Genomic DNA, 24968 nt, shown 5'->3' with positions numbered 1-24968 from the left:
GGTGAAGCCCTTGCTGCAGGAGCCTGAGGACCCAAGTTCAACCTCCAGAATCTATGGTGAAAGAGAGAATTGACCTTGAAAGCTGTCCTCTGACATCTGTCTGTGCTCTGTGGCACATGTGTGCTTGTGTTCACACATACATATCACACACACACACACACACACACACACACACACACACACACAAATAATTAAAAACACCCAGCTTCCGGACTCCCTTGCGGTTGTGTGACAGTTTATACAGAAGTCAGCTGAGGACCATAGGGAAGGCCTTTGTCTCCCTGGTTCAGCTTCTCTCTTGTTGTCTTGTTGTCCCCACTTTTTAGGCTTTCACAGCTGGAAAGCAGATGAGGGGCCTGGCGGTGAGGCAGTTGAGGCAGCTGTCTTCTCGTGATTACAGATGTGAGTGAGAACAAAAGCTGGGTGTGACAGCCCCCCCAGGGGCTAGGATTACAGGCTCTCTCTGCCATCATTGAGCACCAATCAGCTCTGGCTAGCCTCCCCGCAATAGCTGATGTGAGGCAAATGAGTCTGTTGACAGCAGAGGTGATTTCGTGTTAGTTATCCGTACCATAAGGCTTCACAGAGAGTACTGAAGAAAAAGGCAAATCCTAGGAAATATCCCAACCAGTCAGTCATTCATCTCTCCCTTTCTCCATCTGTGAGCCACTTTTTGCATTTTGTATAGCAAGGCTCCTAAATTTAATGTACATTTTTTTAAAAAAAGTATATGCATGTTTTGTTTTTGTTTTTGGTTATGTTTGTGTGACACATGCATGCTGTCCCTACAGAGGCCAGAGGAGGGCATCAGATCCCCTGAACTGGGGTTACAAATGGTTGTGATCCCACATGCCGGTGCTGGAAATCAAATTCAGGGCCTCAAGGAAAGCACCGGGTGCTCTTAACCACCCAGTCACCTGTCCAGTTTCTATTGCTTTCATTATAAGGCAGAAGAATTAGAATATAAAGAACTGCCCTCTAAGGCCAGGCAACTTTAATCCTAGTACACGGGAGGCAGAAGCAGGTGGATCTCTTTTGAGGCCAGCCTGGTCTACAGTGTGAGCTTCGGGACAGTCAGAGCTATGTAGAGAGACCCTGTCTCGGAAAACAACAAACAAGCAAAAATTGGCCTTGGAATAAAGGCCTGGAAGATCAGAACAGGTTCAGCAACGTTACCTCCTAATCAGGCAGATGTTAAAATCTCCATGTGCTCTTGTGGCAGGAATGTGGGATTCTTGCACTCCTTTTCCTTGTGGCAGATACATGTGAGAGTAAGAAACATGGGATAGGGTTCAATGTTGGGTGCCATCCTATCTGCCCGCAGCACAACCTTTATAGGATTAAGCTAGTGTCTCCCCTACCTCCAGGAAGGCCCATGACCCGTCTACATCAACTTCCTCTCTGCCCACTGCATCCTGCAGTTACGGTTTCCTTCCATGCATAGCCAGTTTAATGTCACCTCTTCTGCCATTGCTCCATCGCTGGGTCCAGTTGCACCAGAGTCCTACACTGAAAGCCCTTGCAAGCCTCCCAGGTCAAAATCAGCAACACAAAAGCAAATCTGTTCTTTCTCTCACATTCTAAACAGCTTGCATAGCAGTGAAATAAAATAAAGCAAACATTAAAAAAAAATCTTGGGCCGGGGAGATTGCTCTGTTGGAAAAGCAGCCTTTTGCAAAGGTAAGACGCCAAGTTTGATCTCTATAACGCATGTGAAAATGGAAGACGTGGTGGTGTGTGCGTGTGTAATCCCAGTGATAGGGAGGCAGAGGCAGCAGTAGGAGCATCCTGGGGCTTGCTGACCAGCCAATCCTCCCTAAACGGTGGACTCCAGGTCAGTGAGAGAGTCTGTTTCAAAGGAGGTGGGTGGTGTTCCTGAGGATGACAACCTGAGGTTGTCCTAAGACCTACACATGCGCGCGCGCGCGCGCGCGCGCACACACACACACACACAGAAAGAGAGATAGAGAGACAGAGACAGAGAGGCAGAGACAGACAGACGGAGAGAGACAGACAGAGGGCAGGCATGTGCACTCACAAAAACCACATGAACATGTATGTATACAAATACATCAAAAAAAGTAAAAAAAAATCTCCTTTTACTACAAAATAAAAAATCATGCAACGTAGATCCTGTTGTGCCTCTGGCAGAGACATGGCTTCTTTCCCTTAAGGCTCCCTGCAGTCCAGGACACGAGTTCCGGCCCCTCCGTGAGGGCTTTCCTCCACCAGTGTGCTCTCCCCTCTCAGCCCTTCCAGTCCGTGTGTTCCTCCCTCATGGCCCTCACAAGCCAGTCCCCTTCGGACCCCTGCTCAGAGTCACTGGAGTTGCTCCCCTCCATAGCTAGCAGCTTTGAGTAGTTGATCCTCTGCTCTTGGGGCAGCCTGGGCTGGATGGACAGGAACACGGCCAGCCAAAGCAACAGGACCACACAACAGGCTTGGTAGAGCACAGCCACGCCGAAGCGCAGCGCCACAAAGCCCCCGACAAAGCTGCCTAGGCTGCAGCCACTCTCATAAAGGTGACCTCGGAACAGGGTGTTCAGAGACCTCTCCATCCGAGAGGAGGCCAGGTCCCCTATGGAGGCCCCCACAGCCCACCACAGAGCCCCACTGCTGATGGCACTCAGGATCTGAACAGGGAGGACAGACCACCAGCTCCAGATGAAGGCGTAGTAAAGCATCTGCAGGGCCAGGCAGCCCAGCCCCAGCCCCAGCACACCCACCCTGGACAGTTTCCTTAGCAACGAAGTTCTGAATGGATGAAACAGAATTTCTCCTAGCAAGCCGAGAACCACTGAGAAACCCATCACCAGATCGCTGCTGCCGTGGTCCTTCATGTGCCAGAACAGAAAGTTCTGCACAGTACTGGTGGTGGCTCCTATCCAAAAGACAGTGAAGGCTAGGAGGATGAGGCGGGAGTCATCCCTGACGAGGGACAGAGCTTTGATGGCTTTGTAGCTGGGCCTCTGCTGCTGGTCTATGGGAACAGGAAAAGCAGTGCTCACCGCTAAGGCCAGGGTACTGACCAGCGAGTAGCTGTAGAAATAAATCACACCCTGAGGACCGTTGGCCACCAGGAAGCATTCCAGATGCTCCACCAAGGCTGCGATGCCACACACACCTGCTGATATACCCAACAATCTCCACACCCACAAGTCTTTGTTCCGGTCAGCGGCGTCTACAAAATCCAAGTATTCATAAAGACTGTCATCTGCTACCTGCTCCAGAGGAGCTGCCAGCAGTTCCCAGAACACCAAAAACCCGAAGGAGAGGATGACGGTCCACTGTGACCCTTTCAAGGTGTGATTGTGGGTCTGGATGTCCCCCTGAGTCTTTGACACATTGACTGGACCTCCAAGAGTTGTACTTCCAGGAAGTAGACTCAGGTTAGCATTGCTCACCTCAGAAGTCCCTTTCTGGGAATTCTCTCTCAACCCGGAAGTGACAAGATTGAGAGCTTGAGCCGTGGTCCTGACTCCTTCAACAGAGCCCACTAAATAGGTCTGCAGACCACGAAGCGTTCTTTCTTGAGTTTTACCAGATCCATTTGGAAAGCCAGAAGTGTCCAGGGCTCTGGTGTGCCTGCTGCCTGGAAGGCTGGGTGCTCCTGCCCAATGGTTTGGGACTGACCCTTGGGCAGAGGTCATGGTCACAGTTTGTGTGACTACCAGTGGTAGAACAGTGGTGGCCACTTTACTGCTTCCATTACAAAAGTGGTTGCCCAGATTTCTATCCGCTGGTGGGACGAGGACCATCAGGAGACTGGCGCCTGCGGAGCCCAGCAATGAGCCAGTCAGAAACATTCTCCTTTTCTGGTAGCGTCTGGCCAGGAAGGCACAGAAGGGAGTCCAGCAGGCAGCGATGAGGTGCTTGGTTCCCATGAGGATGCCCACCCAGGGCGCAGCCACACCCAGTTGCCTCAGGTAGAGGGTCAGGAACGGAGTCACACAGGCATCCCGGACCCCGCACACCAGGTGGAAGAGCCTAGCCACCCCTAGTGCCCTGGGGACGTCCCACTGCGGGTTGGGGCTCATGGCTACGGGATTCCGTCAGACCCGGAAGGGCACAGGACTGAGTAAGACGCAGGGCGCGCGAGTCTCCATATCCTGGGGAGGGAGGATCGCTGGCACAGGGTTCCGAACAAGCCGGACTGCGTCGCCTCCTGTCACCTAGCCAACGGCTACTTGCCCCCCACGTCCGGCCACCCTCCCGGAAGTGGCCCCGCCCCAAGAGAGAGACGCGGCGAGGGCGGAGCCCGTGCACCTGTTGACTGTACCTGCGGCACCAGCCGCACCTGCGCTTCACCTAATGCCCACCTGTGGTTTGCTGGGCACCTTCCAAGCTGGGCCACAGATCCTCTAGGACTCTGGACTGCTTCAGGCATGAGAGACTGTCAGGGTCAGGATGGGGATGTTTCCAGGAAGAGAAGAATGAAGTGAACATCTGCACATCCCTCGACCTCAGGTTTATATTCATAGGCTCACTGGTTAGTGGCCATCCACAGAGTTGGTCCTGTTGATTGTAAGTGAAATCCCAGTCCTGTCTGTCCATCACCAGGACTCATATGTGCCCTTCCCTGTTTGCTATTATTAAGTGCACTTTTGTCTATAATCCTTCTGTTTGCCTTGTTGCTTTTTCCCAAAGTAGTAGATATTTTGGCTCCCATGCCTTAGAGATATGATCTTGAAAAAATATTAAATATATAATAAATATTAATACATAATATATTATTATATATATTAATTTCCAATCCTGGTAGCACCTCACAGCCCCAGACAGAATGCACACAATGGAAAATTTCATCTACAATCAATAGAAGGCTGTTGCCTGCCCTGTTTGGGAGTGCACTCCAGAGGTTCTTAGCCGGCTTTGAACCAAAGAGCTCTCAGTAGAAGAGGTGACTACACACACTTAAAAACTACAGGTCAAGAGAAATGGTTTAGTTAGGTGAAAGGTCCCCACAGGTGAATTCAGTGAAGTCATGAGAGATGACTACAGATTCCTTTTCTCCCCAGAGGCACGTCTCCCAACTGAACAGAGACTCTGGCACTTCCGGTCATTCAGGAGTGTGTCAAAGGCTTTCTTCCAAAATGGCCGATCATCTAGCTACTGATGTAGTAGTGGTTTGTTCTCACACCCAGGGTCTCCATGCACTCTACCACTGAGCCATATCCGCCTCTGATTTGGTCCGTTTTTCATTCAAGGCTTGCTGAACACACCTAATTTGGCTGTGGATTGGAGATTGTAGCTAAATTTGACTGGGTAATGTCTTTCTCTGTAAACTGGTAGAGAGCTAAGATACTCAGCACTTTCTCTTACCGTATGACTGACAGACTCTTTTTTTTTTTTTCCCGGGGACCGAACCCAGGGCCTTGCGCTTGCTAGGCAAGCGCTCTACCACTGAGCTAAATCCCCAACCCCGACTGACAGACTCTTACTGATTACTTAAAACCTAAGGACTCAAACGTCATTAAATTAAAATTTAAAAACTAAGAGTTTCTAGTGGGGTGTGGTGGCACATGCCTGAGTGCAACACTTGAGGATTGGAGGCAGGAGGATCGGGAGTTCACCATCAGTCTCACCTTGTTAAACCTAACTGAGCCAAAAGAAAACAAAAACTCAAGTGATTAATGGATGTGGAGACTTAGTCATATGATCCCACTTTTGGAGGCAGAAGCAGGAGAATCAGGAGTTCAAGACCAGCCTCAGTTATATGAGATCCTTTTTCAAAGATATCAACCAATAAACTAAACACACACACGCCATCAAAGAAAAACCTAGTGCTTATGTGATTGTGAATGTTCAAACTGGTCTGAAGCAGTTCACCTCACCTCAGTGCAGAAAAACAGAAAATCCCAGGTCAAACTCTGTGAGGTTGTAATTGTTACCAGTTTCAAACCATTTAAGATTGCCCGCCGGCCCACACCTCTCACTTGCTCTTTTTCACAGCTGCTTTCTTTTCTCTTGGAGACCCTTTGGGCTCCTCGGATTCTGACTTCCTGAGAAAACATTCCCTGTTTTCCATGCCCATGGGGGAGCAGAGACTTTCTCTAAGCCTAGACTGCCTTCGGGTGTGTGTATTAACCCTGCGCCCTACTTATATCATTCTTGGCTTTAAGAACAGGTCATGGGACTTCCCCCTGTTCCTGGAATAGTGAGGTCAGAGATAAAATGCCACAGCTACTCTCCCTCCCTGCCCCCCTGATTCTATATTGACTTGAATGAGAATGTTCCCTGTACGCAGACATTTGAACGCCTGGCCCCCAGTTGGTGGCACTGTCTGGTGGTGGTGGTGGGACAGTTAGTAGGTTTTATTGGAAGAAGTATGCCGCTGGGATCAGGCTTTGAGGGTTTATTTTTTTGTTTGTTTGTTTTTCTCTTTCTTTTTCAAGACAGGGTTTCTCTGGCTGTGGTGAAGCTCCCTCTGTAGACCAGGCTGGCCTAGAACGCACAGAGATCCACCTGCCTCTGCCTCTGTAGTCCTGGGACTAAAGGTGTGTGCATCTGGCAAGGGCTGTAAGAGTTTAGAGCTGCCTCTCTGTCTGCTCTCACTGCTTCATGCTTGTGTTGGAGATGTGAGCTCTCAGCTTCCTGCAGCCACGCCCACTGATTGCTGCCATTCCTTCCTGCCTCAGTGGACTCTCATCCCTCCAGAGCCGTGAGCCGAAGTGAACTCTTCCCACAGTTGCTTTCTGGTAATGACGTTTTAGCACAGGAACAGCCAAGTCACTGATATAGATTCCCTGCTTGAAAGGAACTCCCATCTAGTTGACAGGAAGGGGCTCAAGTCTGACTCCCTTGGACCTTTTCTATTTCTCCCCCACCCTACAGTCATGATGTCATGGATCATAGGACCAAGAACACTACTATGGCTTTGCCACTGATGTGTGAGGTGGTTTGAATATGCTTGGTCCAGGGACTGGTGCTATTTGAAGGTGTGGCCTTGTTGGAGGAAGTGTGTCACTGAGGGTATGGGCTTTGAGACCCTCACCCTAGCTACCTGGAAGCCAGTCTTCCACTAGCAGCCTTCAGATGAAGGTGTAGAACTCTCAGCTCCTCCTGCACCATGCCTGCCTAGACACTGCCATGTTTCTGCCATGATGATAATGGACTGAACCTCTGAACCTGTAAGCCAGCCCCAGTTAAATGTTGTCTTTATAAGAGTTGCCTTGGGGGGCTGGGGATTTAGCTCAGTGGTAGAGCGCTTACCTAGGAAGTGCAAGGCCCTGGGTTCGGTCCCCAGCTCCGAAAAAAAGAACCAAAAAAAAAAAAAAAAAAAAAAAGAGAGTTGCCTTGGTCATGGTGTCTGTTCACAGCAGTAAAACTCTAATTAAGACAATGTGCATTTTTTTTTTTTACTTGAAGCATCAATTTCTCTTATTCTTTAAGCTCTGGTTTTTCTGAAGTTACCCCGCGTCCCTGCCTCTGCTCGAGAGAGTCCTTAAGAAACACAAGGAGAGGAAAGGGTAGGGAAGACTGCAGCAATGAATATGACACAAAGCTGTTGCCCAGCCTGAGCGAATTCATTCGGTGAGATTAAGTTCTGTCTTCTGACGTCTTGTGCAGTACAAATAGAGCTGTGGCCATGGCTCAGTGAGTAAAGATGCTTGCTGCCAAGCGTGACAACCTGAGTTTTGTTTCTAGGACCCACATGGTGGAGGGAAACAACAAATTTCCACAAACTGTCCTCTGTTTTACATACATACAATGTGACGTGCGCGCACACACACAAGCAGAAACACTTTAGTGTGCCTTTATTGATACTATCAGTCTCATCTCTACTGAGACAGACAGACCCACCTCAGCACAGGTGAACCGTGGCCTAAGAGCTGGAAAGAGTGGTACGGACTCAAAGGAAGCAGAATCAGCAGTCCTTACCTACTTCCTGTTCCTTCCTCAGCCACAGGACTCTGTATAGATATTGAACCCATCAGCTCTGACCTCCTTTTCTATCCTGGGTTCAAACCCAAGGCCTCCCATACACGAGGCAAGTGCTCTACTGGTGAACCGCCAGCTGTACCTGCAGCTGCTTGTCACCAGTTCTCAGGACTCCCTAGGGAGCCGGCGTGGATGATGAAGTGCATGAGAAATGGGAAATGAACATCATCACAAGCAAGATGGTTCTGGAATTGCATCAGCTCGTCTCACTCCAGCTTCGTCCAGCAATCTGGCAGCCTTGGGATGGGTCCTTCTTTATCACTTGCCCCTCTTATTCACTACAATCCAGGCTCTTTTAGTTCCCAGGCATTCTCTGACTCCTGGTCCAAGCACAGACGCCCAGTGAGGCTGTCCGTGTGAATGTTGTAGGTGGGTAGGTAGTGTTTCCTTCTTGGGTCTGCTGTCCCTGGATCCAGATCTCCCACTGTCCTGGCAGGCTCACTGGATGATGCCAGAGAATGTGTTGATGGGCATCAGAAGAGAATTGGGTTTGGTCATGCTCTTTTCTGTCTCCTGCCCATGTGAATTGAACGCTGACATCTTGGATTTCTGGGCCCGAGAACATGGCTCTGGGCAGGGACCAGCCTCAAATCTGCAGTGGGGAGAGACCAGCTTAGAAGGTAATCAGGGACTAGATTTGCTCAGCACAGTTAAAAGGCAGACCAACTGTTGTAGGGAACAGAGGTGGAGTTACAAAGAAGACAGTGGACAAATCATAAGAGGAGGTCATTGTGCGCCAAGGCTCTCTGATAGTGGGGGAGATGCTTGGATCTAGGCCACTGTGTCTTTGTGTCTACTTCCCTGGAGAAAACCTGCAAAAGTTACAAAATGGGGATATGGATGCCCGAAAGGGGAGGCTGTAATGAAAGGTCAGTGTAGGCAGTAGGGTTGAAACAGGAAGACTTTTAGGCTGTGTGTGCCTCAAGGAGTCCTGGGAACATTTAGCACTACCCTCGAGTCATAGAACAGTAGCCTAAAAACCTGCCTGGCAACAGATCTGACTCTGATAAGTAGCCTGGGCCAAAGGCAGGAGACTGTGGGTGTTTACAATTTCCCTGTGGAAGTGGGAGTCCTAGGAATAGAAAGCCCCACTCACCTGACCACATCCCTGAAAGTCCGCCGGCCATCCTTGTCCAGCCACAGTGTGAGCAGCCTCTGGTCTTGGCTCTGGACTTGGATACTGGATGTTCGGAAGGTGTTCGTCGATGTCTACATCAGAGAAGAGTTTATGTAAATGTCGCCTTTGCTTTCTGCCAACACTTCCTATCCTGGGATCTAGTGTGTTTCTTCTGTGTATCCCAAGGGGTCCCTGCTCTTTTCCTGCTAGTGACTGAGCAGAGACTGCATAAGCCATCTCTGGGCTGCTCTCACACTTGAATACTGCTTCTTCAGTTCTTTTCTTGACCTGTTTGTTATGCTTCCTCATAAATACAAATTAGAATGCCGAGGGCAGCACAGGCCGGTTTATCAAGTTAGAGTGTCCGTGTGAATCTCAAGCACCTCCTGGGGCAACCATTTTGCCAGATGACTCCAGTTCTCAGCAGTAAATTATATGCACAATTTTTTACCTGGGGCGATCAGAGATAGGAGGTCTGGAAAACAGTCAAATAAAACTCTAAGCCAGTGGGATGCAACCCCTAGACATCCTTCTGACTCGAGATAGACTGACTTCCAGGGAGGCACTTCCTATGGAACAGAAAACTCTAGACCCTGTGGGTTCCAGGACAGCCTTGCCAAGTCCCATCCCCCACAGACTGTAGCAGAGTTTTAGCAGAGCTTGTTGTATCTGGCACGAATCTGGAATAATGGTCCCTAAGCTTTGAAGTCGCCTTTTGTCAGCGATTGTTATCTGAGATTTTTATGGGGCTGTTCTTTTGAATGGGGTCTCAGAGCCTTTGCTTAACTTAGTCTCAAAGTCTCCCATGGCTGAGAACTGCTTAGGTGATGGGCAGTTCAAGGCAACCCCGATCAGATAAGGCAGTTTTAGGGATTTCAGTGTGCCAGAGATAGACTTGTACTTTTAGCCTTTTGTGTCACAGTACGCAGAGCTTCCAGGAAGCTGTCAGTGCTCAGTCTTTGAGAGGGAGTCGCTGAGAAGCCTAAATTCGTCCTGCCGAGTCTCTCTTTCCTTCAGTCAGTCATCCCGGAAACCCACAACAGCAACAACAAACTGGAGCTTTGGGTGGTACACGGACAGCCCCAGTGTGTCGGGAAGCCTCCGAAACAGTTTCTCCCAAGCTTTTTTAACCCTGGATGCTTCTATCACGCAAGGGGCAGAACAGGTGTAAAGGTCATCGGTCAGGGAGAACTGGAGCTGACCAGTGTCTTCTGGACATGACAGGACCACTGCACTCACAGACTCAGCAGCTTTGGTTGTCTGCACAAGACCTGTACACGGTCAAGACAGTCGATGTTCTAGCATGGAGGGGGAGGGGTTCAGGAACCCCGTGCTCATTACCTTTTCAACTTAATACCAACCAGAGTCCTGGGAAGAGGAGAATCCCAGTTAAGCGAGTGCTTCCATCAATTGGGCTGTAGGCAACTCTACGGGGCTTTTTTTTTTTTTTTTTTTTTTTTTTTTTTTTTTTTTTTTAAATTAGGGATTGATTTGGGAGGTCCCAGTAAGAAAGCAGGCTGAGCAAGCCAGTAAACAGTGTTCCTCCACGGTCTCCACTTCAGTTCCTCCTTCCAGGTTCTTGCTTAAGTTACTTCCCTGGCTTCCCACAATGACAGACCATAAGCTATAAGCTGAAATAAAACCTTGTCTCTCCAGGTTGTTTTTTTTGGTCAGTGTTTTATCAGCAATAGAAATGCAAACAAGACAAGTCCTCACTTAGGAGCTTACAGACAGGGGATGGCTTCCAGGAGAGGGAGAGTCAGTTTTCTTTAAGGGCGTGGCCTCTGATAGGTCCACAAGTCTCCAGTGGACGGCACTCGGGAGGCAGAGGCAAGTGGGTCTCTATGAGTTCCAAGCCGACCAAGGCTAAATAATGAGTGCACAGAATAGTGTGTGGGCCACAGCACTGTGTCAGTGTTGGGTGGGCAGTGTTATTGTTGTAATGTTTCAGGAAAATGTAAGCATAAACAGTGGTCTTAGTAATAAAGAAGGAAAGCCACTGTCTATTCTTTCTCTTTATCTCCTAGCCTAAAACCCTTTCCTCTTCTCTTTTATCCCTCATGTGAGGAGCAAGTGAGCACTGACTGAAGAAAGACACACCCAAGCTTCCATTAGATGGCGGGGAACAGACCCCTTGACAGAGAGTGACAGAGAGGAGAGAAGATGCCTGGTTACGCAGTAGAACATCAAGCACTTTGGATTCCCCATGTAACTCTTAGCTATGAGGGAGGAGTGTGTTGTGAGCAGGTGAGCAGGCTCTCCAGTCCAGTGGGCAGTAACTGACAGTTAACTAAATGGTTGTCTACACTGGGGAGTCACTAGTCACCTTCCAGGAGCCCCACGGAAGCTGCAGAGGGATCCTGCACAAGGAGGGGCCTGGAGGAAGCCAGGGTAGTTCAGTTTATAGACTATGTTCAAGCTGACTGTAGGAATATGGGTTGAGGGAATGGGTGTTGCCCAAGTGAAGAGAATGAAATCTGAGTATCTGGGTGGCCTGCTGAGCTCCTACAATGAAGGACTCAGGACACCCATTCTGATTCAGTGTTCTTTCCCCTGCTGCGTACAGGACGCTTCGAGTGTTTGGCACGCCCCAGACTCACACTGTAGATCACCAGAGGCCATCTACTAGCCTCCTCCCACACACCTGTCTGTGGCAATTGCCTCTGGGTCTGCACACCAAGGCATGCTCTGTCTCCTGGGCTGTGGATACTGAAGGCAGCACACACTTATATAGTGCAGCTATGGAGGCCAGTTGGCAAGGGCCAACAGCAGGCTTTGCAAAGGGTGTCAAGATGGAGGACAGGCAATGCTCGTGTTTCCTGTTAGCGTTGCTGTGCTCCACGCCCAAAGCCTCCTTTCTTCTGCCCTCACCTTGCTGCTGTCACTCCTGCCAATCAAGCATCCAACCCGGCCATGGCCACCTATGAGCTAGCCTTGAGGCTCTTGCTGCTCTCAGCTGGGCGCACCTTCCCTCCAGCTCACCAAGCACTTCCCTCCCTGGCTTGCTCTTGACCATCTGATGAAACCTGCCAGGGTTCCCGGAGAGGAAACACAGCTATTGGGATCTCACTCAACAAGTTAGAAAGAAATAAAAAAAAAAGGGGGGGGGGGGGACTTGTTAAAGAGTCAAAAACCCCGGCCAGTTTATTTAACGAGGTCATTGAACAGAGACTACTACAAGGAAGAGAGGCTGCAGTTAAGGTGACAAGGCTTACCTTACAGCTTCAAGCTTAAATGCTATACTGTCCTAGGCTAAGGCAGATCTGAACCCAAGACAGTGTCTCTCTGAGTAGTCAAAGCTCTACTACTGAGGATAGCTGGCTTCCAAGAAAGTGAGCTTCCGGTTCCGGGTTGAGATGCTCGAAGCTCTAGGTGACTAACAACGTGCTGTGTGCCAGATACATTGAGTGCTGGAATCATCAAGATGAGGGCCCCACCCCAGGCCATTTACAGAGCTGCAGTGTTCCCATGGCTGTGCCCCGTGGGTTAAAGGAAGAGAAGAACTTGAGGGAAGGGAAGAGCGCCAGGACAGGTCTCCCAGGTACATGGCCCCTGCGTTTTGTCACGAGTGTAGGGAAAACGATGTGGGGACAAGGATAACTCAGCAAAGGCCAAAGGTAGGATTTCTGAAACACTTTCAAACTCCCAGGCAGGAAATTGCAATATAAAGGTTATAAAAAAATTAAAGAATAAACTGTTTTGAAAACATGAGACAAACAAAAGGATGATGTTTTCATATAAAAGCAAGGTACCATGGTTTCTGTATGGGTGAGAACACACACGGGAAATAAAAAGAAGTAGTTATCAGTGTATGTGAGAAAAAAAATCAGCGCCGCTAATTTGGAGTGACAGAAATCCAGACGAAAGCAATGGACATTCTGACGATCATATTCACAGAGATGAAACAAGTCAGCTAGTGTATTGGCTGCCTTCCAAGACCGGTGTCCACACATGGCAGTGGGGGGTGGGGTGTGGAGAGCAGTGTGGTGAACTGTCCTGATGTGTGGATGTCAGCTCGCTCAGGAAGGCTTTTAAAAGCATAATCATGAGATTTTGATTCTGTTTAACCATAAGTGTGTTGGCCACAGCGTGCTTATAATCGTGAAAGAAGATTATTGAATCATACAAAAATATTTTAATAACCGTTATAGGTGTATGCAACCATTATGAAAAATATTTAATGGCATAAACAAGGCCCCATCAGGACATATGCACAATGTCTTCATATATATTAGTATATGCTAATATAGTATGTAACATGTAGATATTAAATGGGGTCTCTCTTGGTTGGCCTGGAATTCACTATGTAGACCAGGTTGGTCTTGAACTCACGGAGATCTACCTGCCTCTGTTTCCAGAGTGCTGGTTAAAAGCATGCACTCCAGGGGCTGGGGATTTAGCTCAGTGGTAGAGCGCTTACCTAGGAAGCGCAAGGCCCTGGGTTCAGTCCCCAGCTCCGAAAAAATGAACCAAAAAAAAAAAAAAAAAAAGCGTGCACTCCAGTTCCCAGCCTGTTTTCACATATTTTGAGCAAAAACATTGCTATAGACGATTAATCACTGTATCTGTCAATTATATTAGAATATATAATAACAAACCAAAGTATTTGTTTTATACTCAAAAATGTTACCTGTCATCCTAAACATGTGCTGAGATCACAAGCAAACTTACTTCTCACATGTAGACGACAACACTGCCTTGAGATGAACAAGTGGAAGGGCTGAAAAGGGACAGTGGCTTTGCAACACAGGGTGACTTTGCTTCAAAGAGGTAAAGCTCAAAGCCATAGCTTGCAGGCAAAGGAGTCTTGGATAAGAACCTCAAACTTCTAGAAGTATCTTTTTTTTTTTTTTAAAGATTTTTTAAAAATTTTTATGCGAGTACACTGTCACCGTCTTCAGACACACCAGAAGAGGGCATCAGATCCCATTACAGGTGGTTGTGAGCCATCATGTGGGTGCTGGGAATTGAGCTCAGGACCTCTGGGAGAGCAGACAGTGCTCTTAACAGCTGAGCCATCACTCTAGTCCCCTAGAAGTATCTTTTTAAAAGCTTGAGTGACATAGGAGAAATGACCTGCATCTGGTAGCCAGAGAGAAAACATGGCGAGGGTAAAATTTCTTATCTGTTTCTAGGATGGAAAGAAGACCTGAGCATTTGTGGAGGAAGGAGAGGGGGGAGAGGAATCAAAGGCAGAGAAAGCAGAAAGAGACCCCAAGGACTAACAGGAAAGGTGCTGAGTGGCATCAATGCTCTGCGTGAGCGAGAGTTTGCTGGGGCCTGGTCAGTGAGGTGCAGGACTTATCCCAGATGCTATGAGCGTCCAGCCTGTCTGATGCACAGGAGCCCGTGTCAGTGAGAGCACAGTTCAGGTGGGGTCACGGGACTCTGAGGTCAGGTTAAGTGTTATGTGAAGTTGAGAGAGGCCATCGGAGAGGAAGGAAATGAGTGAGTCTCATACCTTGATCACTAAATGTCAGCCAAGGCAAAGCCGAGGGGCAAGGGTGATCAGAGAAGCAAAGAGGATGAGTGGGTTGCATAGGGGCCATCTGCCATGTGGGAGTGGCCGGGGTGACATATGTGGGCAAATGTGGCTGTCAGGGATATTAGTCCTCAAATAGGCTGCAGATGGAAGGAAGTCAGCGACTCCGTGCCTTCCTTACACCACAGAGCCTTTGCATCTCCCACATTGATTGGAAAGTGCCACAGCAGGCATGAAGGGCCACTGTCAGCTCTCCCTCTCTGAGTACCTTCCCCTTGGGCTCCCTCACCAGCTGCCTGTTACCCTCTGCCTGTCCCCGCTTCCTAGTCCATACAAACTCACCGTGAACGACCTTCCTGCCAGATTGGAGGTCTTGACCACCTCTGTCACACTGACGTGCAGACAGGAGCAGTCTGCAGCAGAAGCAGCATTTGGTGAGGTACAGTGGGAGAACCCTGAAACTGAATGAAATGGGGGGTATGTGAGTGGGAAGACCCCATACTGCTTCCCATACTGCTTCCAGTTTACCCTGCCCGGCAGCCTCTACTTTTGGGTTCCATGTTGGCCCTAACCAAGCTTCTGTTTTTTCTTCCTCTCCCATCTCCTTCCTTGGAGAATCACCCATGTTTCTGAACCCAAAGTGATCACCACTCCAAACTCCAGAGTTACAGATTGAGAAAATGGTCTCGTGTAGCCCTGGAACTCAGAGATTTACCTGTCTCTGCTTCCTGAGTGCTGGGATAAAGGCATCGCCACCACACTGGGCTTTGCCTTTCTTTGTGTTTTTTTTTTTTTTTTTTTTGGTTCTTTTTTTTTTTTCGGAGCTGGGGACCGAACCCAGGGCCTTGCGCTTCCTAGGTAAGCGCTCTACCACTGAGCTAAATCCCCAGCCCCCTTTCTTTGTGTTTTATTTTGTTGTTTTTCTGAGACAGGGTTTCTCTGTGATGCTCTGGCTTTCCTGGAACTGACTCTGTAGACCAGGCTGGTTTTGAGCTCACAGAGATCCACCTGCCTCTGCCTCTGCCTCTGCCTCTGCCTCTGCCTCTCCCTCTGCTTCTGCCTCTGCCTCTGCCTCTGCCTCTGCCTCTGCCCCTGCCCCTGCCCCTGCCCCTGCCCCTGCCCCTGCCCCTGCCCCTGCCCCTGCCCTGCCCCTGCCCCTGCCTCTGCCTCTGCCTCTGCCTCTCTGCCCCTCTGCCCCTCTGCCCCTCTGCCCCTCTGCCTCCTGGGTATTTGAACAAAAGGTGTGCGCCACCACTGTCCTGCATAATTCTTTTAAGTGCATTCAGTAGTGTTAGAAATTCAACCTGGGACCTTAAATGTGCCCCGACCCACTCTCTTAATAGTATACACTGTAACAAAAAGTCCCCATCGTGTGACCAGTGTCAGGCTTGGGGCCTCCATGCCAACTGAAGATGCTGCTTAGAGGATTTTGTGCTTTGGCGGATGGTTCTGGTGTCACCTGCTGTGATGGGCTTGGGGTTACAATTAACAAGTGAGGGTCTTACGAAGGAAAAGGAAGGAATGCAATGCTTCTCCTGTCCCTCCTCCTCCCCTTTCTTCTTCCTCTTCTTCCACAAGGTCTCATATCGTCCTACATAACCAGGCAATGTAGGCCCAGCAGACTTGGAATTCATGATATCCTTGCCTCAGCCTCCTAAGTGCTGGGATTATAGACCTGGTTGGCGACTACACCAACCCATCGAGCATCTGCGGTGTGCCGGATGCGCTCTGCCTACTGTGGGGAGAGTGGTGAGCAGATACATTTCTGCCTACGTGAACTTTCTTGTATGTTTAAAAATGATCTCCCCCGGGGTTGGTAGAGCGCTTGCCTAGCAAGCGCAAGGCCCCGGGTTCGGTCCCCAGCTCCGAAGAAAAGAAAAAAGAAAAAAAAATGATCTCCCCCAAGTCTGTGTGGGTCACATCCCTGAAGCCTAAACTGGAATTGTGCAGTTCTCAGAGACTGGGGGACAGGAGCATCAGGTGAACGTGCTTGGTTCAGAGCAGGTTCTGGGACTTCTGTGGATGTAAACTTCCTGTGGAGGGAGTTATTTCCTTTGCTTCTGTTTCCCCTCAGGAAGGAGTTAGGAATAATGATAATATCGGTCACAGAGAGTTCACGTGCTCAGGAAAAAAAAGTCCTGCACCTAACAGAGTGCTGCTAAATTAAGCCCCTGAAAAATGTGTTTGGTGCTAGTAGTCTGTGTCGCCACCTTTCATCCTTCCAGAAGTCCGGGAGCTCTTTGGAAAAGCTAATATTGACGGTGAGTTATGTCTACATATGTAGATTTTTTTTTTTTTACGGTCACTCCATTTTATTCATTCATTTATTTTTATTTTGGAACAATATGTAAATCCAACACTTCCCAGCAGAAAGCTGCCAGCTCTGCAGGCCTAATTCAGAGTGGGGAGGCCTTCTGCTCCCATCCCTAGGTCCTTCTACCTTCCAGCTGTGCAAGCCCAAGGCTGGGATAGTCTGATTTGTCTGGCAGTGGACCACCTGAGGGCAGGGGTCTCGCTTTATTCAAGACAGCAGGTTTCTGCTTTCCCAACCAGAGCTCTTTGATGGCAGGAAGTTATGAGATACCCACCCCACCCCTACCCCAGGCCACTGCCCTGCCCAGATGCGGCCACGCCCAGATGCGGCCACGCCCAACCGCCACTCCCCCAACCTTGACTTCCCTATCTCCTAGCAGCCAACCTGTTTTCTCCTCATCTCTCCCATCTCCTCACTCTGCATTCCCAGCTCCTCACCTTCAGTGTCACCTGCTGGAATGGCCTTCAGGACCAGCCCGGTGGCCCGCAGAGAAACAGTGACCTTTCTGGGTCTGTGGCTGAGCAGGGCCTGGGGATGGGAATTGAGCTGAAGAGGAGGTCCCAAGGGCTTGCTCCTCCCCCGTATCTTCCTGTCTCACTTCTCCTGTGCTTTCACCCTACCCTGAGATTCTCCCTGGGTACTGGTACCAGTAAGGGGCCTGTGGGCAGAGACTTAGCCATTCCTAATCCCCACGGAGCCAATCAAACTCTAGATGGGTAGCTTGCAAGGAAGAAGGTTCTGAACAAGAAACTAGCTTTCTTTCCTTTTGTTTTTTTTGTTTTTTTTGTTTTGTTTTTTTTTTTTTTTTTGGTTCTTTTTTTCGGAGCTGGGGACTGAACCCAGGGCCTTGCGCTTCCTAGGTAAGCGCTCTACCACTGAGCTAAATCCCCAGCCCCCTCCTTTTGTTTTTTTTAAAGACAGGGTCTCACTATATAGTCCTAGCTGGCTTCAAGTTCACAGAGATCCACCTTCCTCTGCTTCCCAAATGCTAGGCTTAAAGACATGTACCATTATGCTCATCCAACTTCCAATTTCTCAGAGCACCCTGCCTCACTGTCTACATGTAAGGTCAACCTTGACCCTACACCATCCTTGCAGATTGCTCCGGAGGCTGAAAGAGTCTGGTGGTATCTTCAAGAAAGGGCTCAGGGACTCCTTTGGCTCTGTCTATAACCCCCAGAGGTTGGTTTTCATTCGCTGTGCCTCCTGGGTTCCTGTTGGCTATGCCAATGACACTGACCTTCTGGTAGCACATGGACAGTTCAGCTCCTGTGCCCTCAGCCGCCCCTCTCCTTCGGGGTGAAGAGCCCTCTGAGAGAAAATAAGAGAGGGTATAAGGTGAGAGCCCCTTCCCCATGTCTCTGAGGCATAGCTGCTGGATGGATCTGGCAGGGCAGCTGTCCTTGGATGGAGAGGCAACATCTTGGGAAGATGGCCCTTCAGTCTGGGACTGTCCTGAGACAGAGGTAAGTGTGGCCCTGGCATTCTGCAAAGTCCTATAACACAGTAAGGTGACTTTGGGGGTGACATCTAGTGAGAGAAAAAGAGAGTGAGGGTAGGGGCAGCAGAACCAGGGTGAGCTCTGGGAAAAGGGGAGTAGAAGCTCACCTTTGGGGGACTTGGAATCTTGGGTCTTCACCTTCAGCTCCATGAGGAAAATGTCCTCTATAGGGTCATGACTCAAGTTGGTGAAGATCTAGAAAGGAAAGGGAGAAGGGAGGGAAGGAAAGAAGGAAAGGGGGAAGGAGGAAGTTTAGAGAAAGCTTCTGTCCCCCCACCCTGAGGAACTCCACCCACCCACCTGCCTATGCTAAGTTTTGAGCTGCAGAGTGACAGCCACGTCAGTCCGGACCTCTTCAGCAGTGTAAGCTAATAATGCCTCCGGTTTACTAAGCTGATTTGAAAAGTTCCTGTCACTTACATCCAAGTCCTTCCCGAAACAAATGAGTGTAAAGAAAGAATCAGGAGTTATTCATTCTGATCAAACTGTCTGCCAGACACTGGTAAAAGATACAAAATGCCAGCTCTATAGGAGCAGTAAGGTCCAGGGAGCAACTGAACAACATGGGGACCACAGTTTGTAACAACATTATATTTTTAATCAGAGTGGTAAGTAGGTTGTAAGTGCTTGTGGCACAACATGTAAGGGTGAAGTAAATGTGCACATTAGCCAGCCCAATTAATAGAGTTTTGTGTGGACATATCATAAAATGGCATGTCTTAGCCACAAATATGTATAATTTGTATTTACCATTTTGTTCTATTTTAAAGACTTATTTTAATCTGTGTGTGGTGACGCATACCTTTGATACTAGGTAGTGTCGGGGGTTGGGGATTTAGCTCAGTGGTAGAGCGCTTGCCTAGCAAGCGCAAGGCCCTGGGTTTGGTCCCCAGCTCCGAAAAAAAAAAAAAAAAAGATACTAGGTAGTGTGGGGAGGCAGAGGAAGGCAGATCTCTGTGAGTTCAAGGCCATCCCGGTCTACATAGCAAGTTCCAGGACAGCCAGGACTATGTAAAGAGACCCTGTCTCAAAGAACCAAAATAAATACATAAAATAAATATAAAACAATAAGGAATAAGAAAAAAAGATTTGCATTGGCATTGTGTGCTGTGTAAAGAGTATCCTTGCATTATTCAAATGCTGATTTATCTGCATTGTAATGCTTATTCTACGAACCTTCTGCCTCAATGTTATATAAACATTGCTCTCTGCTTATTCTCTGATTTGTCAATAAAAGCTCATCAGTCAATAACTGAGCGGAGGAGAGAACAGGGCTGGACTTCCTATTCCAAGGAGGGAAGGGGTGGGAAGGGGAGGGGAGGAGAAGGGGAGGAGAAGGGGAGGAGAAGGGAGGGATGGAGGGAGAAAGAGAGAGGGGGGAATTTCCCACAAGGAGTGAGTCCAGGAGACACACCTGGAACAGAGAGGGACAGATCAATTCTAAAATGTAAGTATCTAAGGGATTTGGCTGTGAGGTAGCCAGATTAGCTTAGAGGATTAGAATAGATTAATAACCGTTTAGATATTATATCATAAAGCCTATTAAATAAATCTGATAGTCTCTGTCTGATTTATTTGAGAGCTAGCCAGAATAAAGAAAAATACTAGGGAGGCAGAAGGCAGATCTCTGTGAGTTCAAGGCCAGCCTTGTCTACATTGCAAGTTCTAGGACAGCCAGGACTTCATAAAGAGATCCTGTCTCAAAAATCAATCAATCAATCAATCAATCAATCAAAAGAAATAGGAAAAAGATTTATTTATATATATAATTATTTTGCTCAAATGGATGCACACCCTTGAACTGAGTTATGGACAGTTGTGAGCCACCATGTGGGTGCTGGGGACCAAACCCAGGTTCTCTGAAAGAACAAGTGCTACTAACCACTGAGTCATCTTCCCTCATGTTCACGCTCACACATGACACGATTGACGTAACTGTCTGCAGCTGTGTCTTAAAACCTTAATCTGTCTATTTACACACTACCTGATCAAATCCATCTCCTCGATGAATCTTTTTTTGTTTTCTGAGGCTGGGTCTCCCTGTGCAGCTCAAGTTGGCCTGGAAATGGCGATATTCCTGCCTCAACTTACCAGGTGTTGGGGCTACAGGTACACACTTCTCTGTCTGGCACGACCATAAAACTTAAGATAATCCAAATACCTAATTTCTTATGTAAATTACCATCTTTTTTTTTCTGTGACGTTGTCTGGTCCACACATTGTGGTGTGAGCCTGAAACATATTTGAACGTCCTGGGAGAAAACAGAACCTGAGGATCTGGCACAGAGCCGAGCAGGTCTCTGCAGCGGGATTCTGCAAATCTAAAGGAGTGGCTGAATCCAAGTTAGGTAGAGAGCAGTGAGATCCTCGCGGTCCCTGGCTGGGGACTCCAGAATGCTACCTCACTGTGGGTTGGACCCCAGGACTCAGCGCATCTGTGTACTTTAGCTTTCAGGCCTTGGGCAGAGTAAAGCCAGTCTGTAGGTGTGTGCCAGCTACTTCCTATGTCCTGCAGTAAGGACCACTTAGGAATCTACACTGGAGAGCTAATCCACCTCAGGGCGGACAAGGAAGAAACCAAGGCCTCCACAAACCGGTCCTACCTACCGAAGGAAAAAGCTGAAAGCTAAATTCTCTCCCACCGTTTAATGCCATCAAAGGTATGGACAGTGAAACACAGAAGGAGAGACAATTGAGACCTGGAGAAAGTCTGACCTTTGAAGTTCAATGTTATAAACGCCCTAAATGGGAAAACAGACGGAGGTTTCATGGGTTTAGAACATACCATTGTTCTGAGTTAAGGTGAGCAAGTGCAAAATGACGGAGTCAGGTAAAACTGAATGGCTAAGAGGGAGGGTCCAGGAGAAGGGGCATCATTCCAGTCAAGGGCCTAGGTGGAGGAATTTGTACTGAACTGGATGGAGGAGGTCCAGTCCGTGTGCACCAGGAGAGGCCCTGTGAGAATTGGAATGGACGTGATGCATTCTGGGTACAGAGAGGACATTCAGGGGACCTAATGGTAGGGAAGTCACTTGCTGAAGGGAAAGGCTTCAGGAAAGTGATAAACAGCCACTGTCTCAGAGAAAGAGGAAACTGGCTGGGGATCTCCATCGGCCAGGATGAAGGTGCACACCAGAGGCTTGCCACGCCAAAGCCAAATCGTCTTGGGTCTTTGTTCCAAGTGGGCCTTGCGGTACTACCGCTCTGGGCTTGAGTTTTGTTGGGAAGAAAGTCAGGGAAACAACGGGAAACAAATGAGGCAGCGGGATGGTTCAAATAAAGAATCACCTGGCAGTAAAGGAAAAGGGCTGATATGAGAGGGAAGGACGGAGGTGAGTCTATTCGGGGTCCAAAGGTCTCCAAGAGGCCGAAGAGAGAAAACAGCAGTGCCTTGGGAATTTGTAGGCAGAGGACAAAAGCCGATTCAGAACAGCCTACTTCTGACTCCCAACCTGCTTGAATATGAAGTCGTTGAAGTTAAGAATGAACTGGTTTGTCCAGACACTAAAACGAAGCTGTTAAGAGCAGCCAGGGACAGACTTGCAGCTAAGTGATCAGTATCTCCCCAGAGCCAGAGGGTTTATGTGGCACCTTAACAGGGTCCTGCAGGCTCTCATGGTACCTGGGAAACTCGGGGGGTGGGTGGGGACTTACCTTAACCTTGTAGAGCTGGAAATAGATGGGTTGGGTGCCCATGCGAACATAGTAAGTGATGACATCCAGGATGAAGGGGTCCACGGTCCTGGATGTGTCCAAACAGGGAGGCTGTGAGGAACAGGGGCAGTGTCTTCAGCAGCCACCCACCTCCAGGCTGCTAGGGGAGGCACCATTTTCAGTGAGAAACTCCAAAACCTCCCATGCTTTCTGTGAGGTCCAAGTCTGACCAATCCTTCAATGTGCTCTAAGCCTTCTCGGCCCTCTGTTTTTTACTTCTGACCAAAATACGAACTACAAAACTCAGTCTTCTCAGGGAACCGGGTTAATTTCATTCACACAGACTCAGTGAGCTTTTGGACACTGTGCTAGCTGCTTGAAATGCAACTGGTGATGAAAGCCTGTATCTTTCTAGGCTCAGATTGGTTACTTAGTATCTGGAAGCCTGGGGGTAAAGGTTATTCAAACCTTTTGAGGCCTGAGTAATCTTCAAGGGAGAAATAAGGTTGAGCTACCTGACCAGATGATTTCCCTTTCAGCTCTGGCCAACTATCCATAAACTCACTAACAAACTAAGTGTGGTGACATGTGCTGTAATTCCTGCTCCTTGGGTGGCCGAGGCAAAAAAATTTCTTGAGTTCAGTTACACAGTGAGACTCTGTCTCAAAATAAACAAATCAGTAATATTTACACGTTTTTGGGAGTGGACTCAGCCCCTTGTCTTCTGTGGCTTCCTTAGCCCTGTGAGTAAAGTGAATGATCTTCACAGAGAGTGGAACGTCTATGTAGACTAGAGTACAGGCTGACTACCTCTTACCAAAAATGCTTGGAACCACAGGAGTATTTTTTTTTTTTTTTGGTTCTTTTTTTCGGAGCTGGGGACCGGACCCAGGGCCTTGCGCTTCCTAGGTAAGCGCTCTACCACTGAGCTAAATCCCCAGCCCCCACAGGAGTATTTTTAACTTCATGTTTTCCCCCCTTTAGGTAATGGAACATTTATGTGTAGATGATGAAATATCTTGGCCATGGGGCTCAAGTGTAATGCATTTTGTCTCACAGGTACCTCTTCCTCTTAGCCTGAAGATAATTTCACACATTTTCTGTGTGCTTGTGTCTTGACTTTGACCTGTCACGTGCAGACAGGTATGGAATTTTCCACTTGTGGCATCAGGGTAGTGCTTGAAATGTTTTGGGTATTAGAGCATTTTCAAGTTTAGGATTTCCAGGCTGGGAATGCTCCAAGCTATGATGCCACAGTTGGCAAAAGACTCGGACTTGTCTTAAACATTGAGTATCTGACTCTCTCACGTCTGGTTCATTGAAGTATTCCCATAAAAAGATCATGCTCAACCAGGCGAGGGAGTGCACACCTGTAATCCCATTGCTCAGGGGGCAGAGGCAGGTGGAACTCTGTGAATTCAAGGCCAGCCTGGTCTACAGGGTGAGTTCCAGGATAGCCAAGGCTATACAGAGAAACCCTGTCTCAATCACCTCCCCATTACGCTGAGAATACAGCATTCTGACGACATGTCATTGCTCACAGAGTCTCCAGGCCCCTCATGGTAGCTGCTTTTGGAAAGGCCATACATATGATTAATTATGTGAGAGAGAGAGAGAGAGAGAGAGAGAGAGAGAGAGAGAAGAGAAATGAAGCAAAATCTTTTCTGTGTCTTGGTAGGAAGAAAAGCTACCAGCAGAAGAGAAGAGCCAATGGACTGTCCCATAAACTCTGACTTTCAAGATAAAATGTATTTTAATGCCCTGCTAAACAGTCTTTTGTGTGTGTGTGTGTGTGTGTGTGTGTGTGTGTGTGTGTGAAATCATCTTCAGTTGCTATTCAGAAAACATGCACACGCACAGTCAGACATCTTCGTGTTCATAAAACATGTAAGATGATGTCCCAACGAGGCAGGTAAGAAACACAATGGAGACCTTAGCTCAGCAGCCAGCCAAAAATCAAATGGGTATGCTTTGGGCTATGTTTTCAAACCCTGACCTTTTAAGAAACAAATGAGTAACTTGATAAATAAAATGTATAAATCGGTAGCTTCCTGTGTGATGGGCATCACATTCTTTCTCACTAGAATTAAAGAAACATGTACTCACCATGACAAGAAGTGCGCTACCAGATAAGAAGGAAGTTAGCGAGAAGGGTAGAAGTCACATAGGTAAGACTGCAGTCCCCATCGGCATAAAAGAAAGCACTTATGGAATTATAGTATGCCCCCAGAGAGGATTAATATATGAAAGAGGCTGATTCTCTCTTTTTAATCAAAATCTCAATAAAATTTAAAAAAAAAAAAAAAGACCGTTCTGGTGAGATGGCTCAGTGGCTCAGTGGCTCAGTGGTTAGGTTAAGTGCACTTGCTGTTTCCTTTGGCGACTTGAATTAGGTTCCCAGCATCTTTGTTGGGAAGCTCACAACTAGATGTAACTCTGATTCCAAGGGACCTAATGCCCTCTTCTGACCTCCACAGGCACCTGCACACATATGTGCATGCACACGCACACAAAATGAATAAACGGAATCTTTAATATAAATAAATAAAGTGTAAAAATAACATGCAAACCCTAAAGTTTATCAGCAAAGGTAAACTAGTATATTCTGAAATCTTCTATAAGAGAAAAATAACATTGTAGACCTACCCTTCCTGGCATAAAAATAGAATCATATTGATTCCTCCAGTACTGCCTAGACCCATGAAAACACAGGCTCCCCAAAAGAGCATCACACAGACATAGGAGTGCAGCCAGGGATACAGCAGAATATCAGATGGATGAGGCAGGATGGTTTAGACAATCAACAGCCTTGGGTTAATCGGCTAAACCTTTGGAAAAGTCAAATTGCACACACACCTCAGATGAAGCACTGCAATTATTTCTGTGGGGAATAATTACTTAAATGTAAAAATCCAGGCTGTAAAGCTGTTTGAGTATTGTGATCTCAGGCCTTAAGAGG

General features: G+C 48.1%; 2 protein-coding genes across 11 annotated transcripts in view; both read right to left on the bottom strand.

The window, feature by feature from the left end:
- Positions 1 to 2083: 2083 nt before the first annotated feature.
- Mfsd6l (major facilitator superfamily domain containing 6-like) lies at positions 2084 to 4177 on the bottom strand. Its single transcript, NM_001105787.1, has one exon. The coding sequence runs from the start codon at positions 4035 to 4037 to the stop codon at positions 2247 to 2249; it is 1791 nt and encodes a 596-aa protein (NP_001099257.1). The 5' UTR covers positions 4038 to 4177; the 3' UTR covers positions 2084 to 2246.
- Positions 4178 to 7740: 3563 nt separating this feature from the next.
- The window catches only part of Pik3r6 (phosphoinositide-3-kinase, regulatory subunit 6), a 51293-nt gene continuing 34065 nt past the window's right edge, over positions 7741 to 24968 (bottom strand). For 7 of the 10 annotated variants that reach the window (XM_039086575.1, XM_039086574.1, XM_039086576.2 and 4 more), the window contains 7 exons: positions 22010 to 22120; positions 18463 to 18550; positions 18095 to 18165; positions 17292 to 17382; positions 14883 to 15001; positions 9038 to 9150; positions 7741 to 8533 (listed from right to left, as the gene is read on the bottom strand). In XM_039086575.1, the coding sequence (XP_038942503.1) occupies positions 8380 to 8533; positions 9038 to 9150; positions 14883 to 15001; positions 17292 to 17382; positions 18095 to 18165; positions 18463 to 18550; positions 22010 to 22120 (747 nt within the window). In that variant the 3' untranslated portion in view covers positions 7741 to 8379. Of the gene's footprint in view, positions 8534 to 9037; positions 9151 to 14882; positions 15002 to 17291; positions 17383 to 18094; positions 18166 to 18462; positions 18551 to 22009; positions 22170 to 24968 lie in introns of those variants that run through there. The other 3 variants (XR_005489906.2, XR_005489905.2, XR_005489907.2) reach the window with 3 other exon arrangements.

Source organism: Rattus norvegicus, chromosome 10 (genome assembly GCF_036323735.1).
Source record: "Rattus norvegicus strain BN/NHsdMcwi chromosome 10, GRCr8, whole genome shotgun sequence".
NCBI classification, from domain to species: domain Eukaryota; kingdom Metazoa; phylum Chordata; class Mammalia; order Rodentia; family Muridae; genus Rattus; species Rattus norvegicus.
This window is presented reverse-complemented; position numbering and strand designations above follow the sequence as displayed.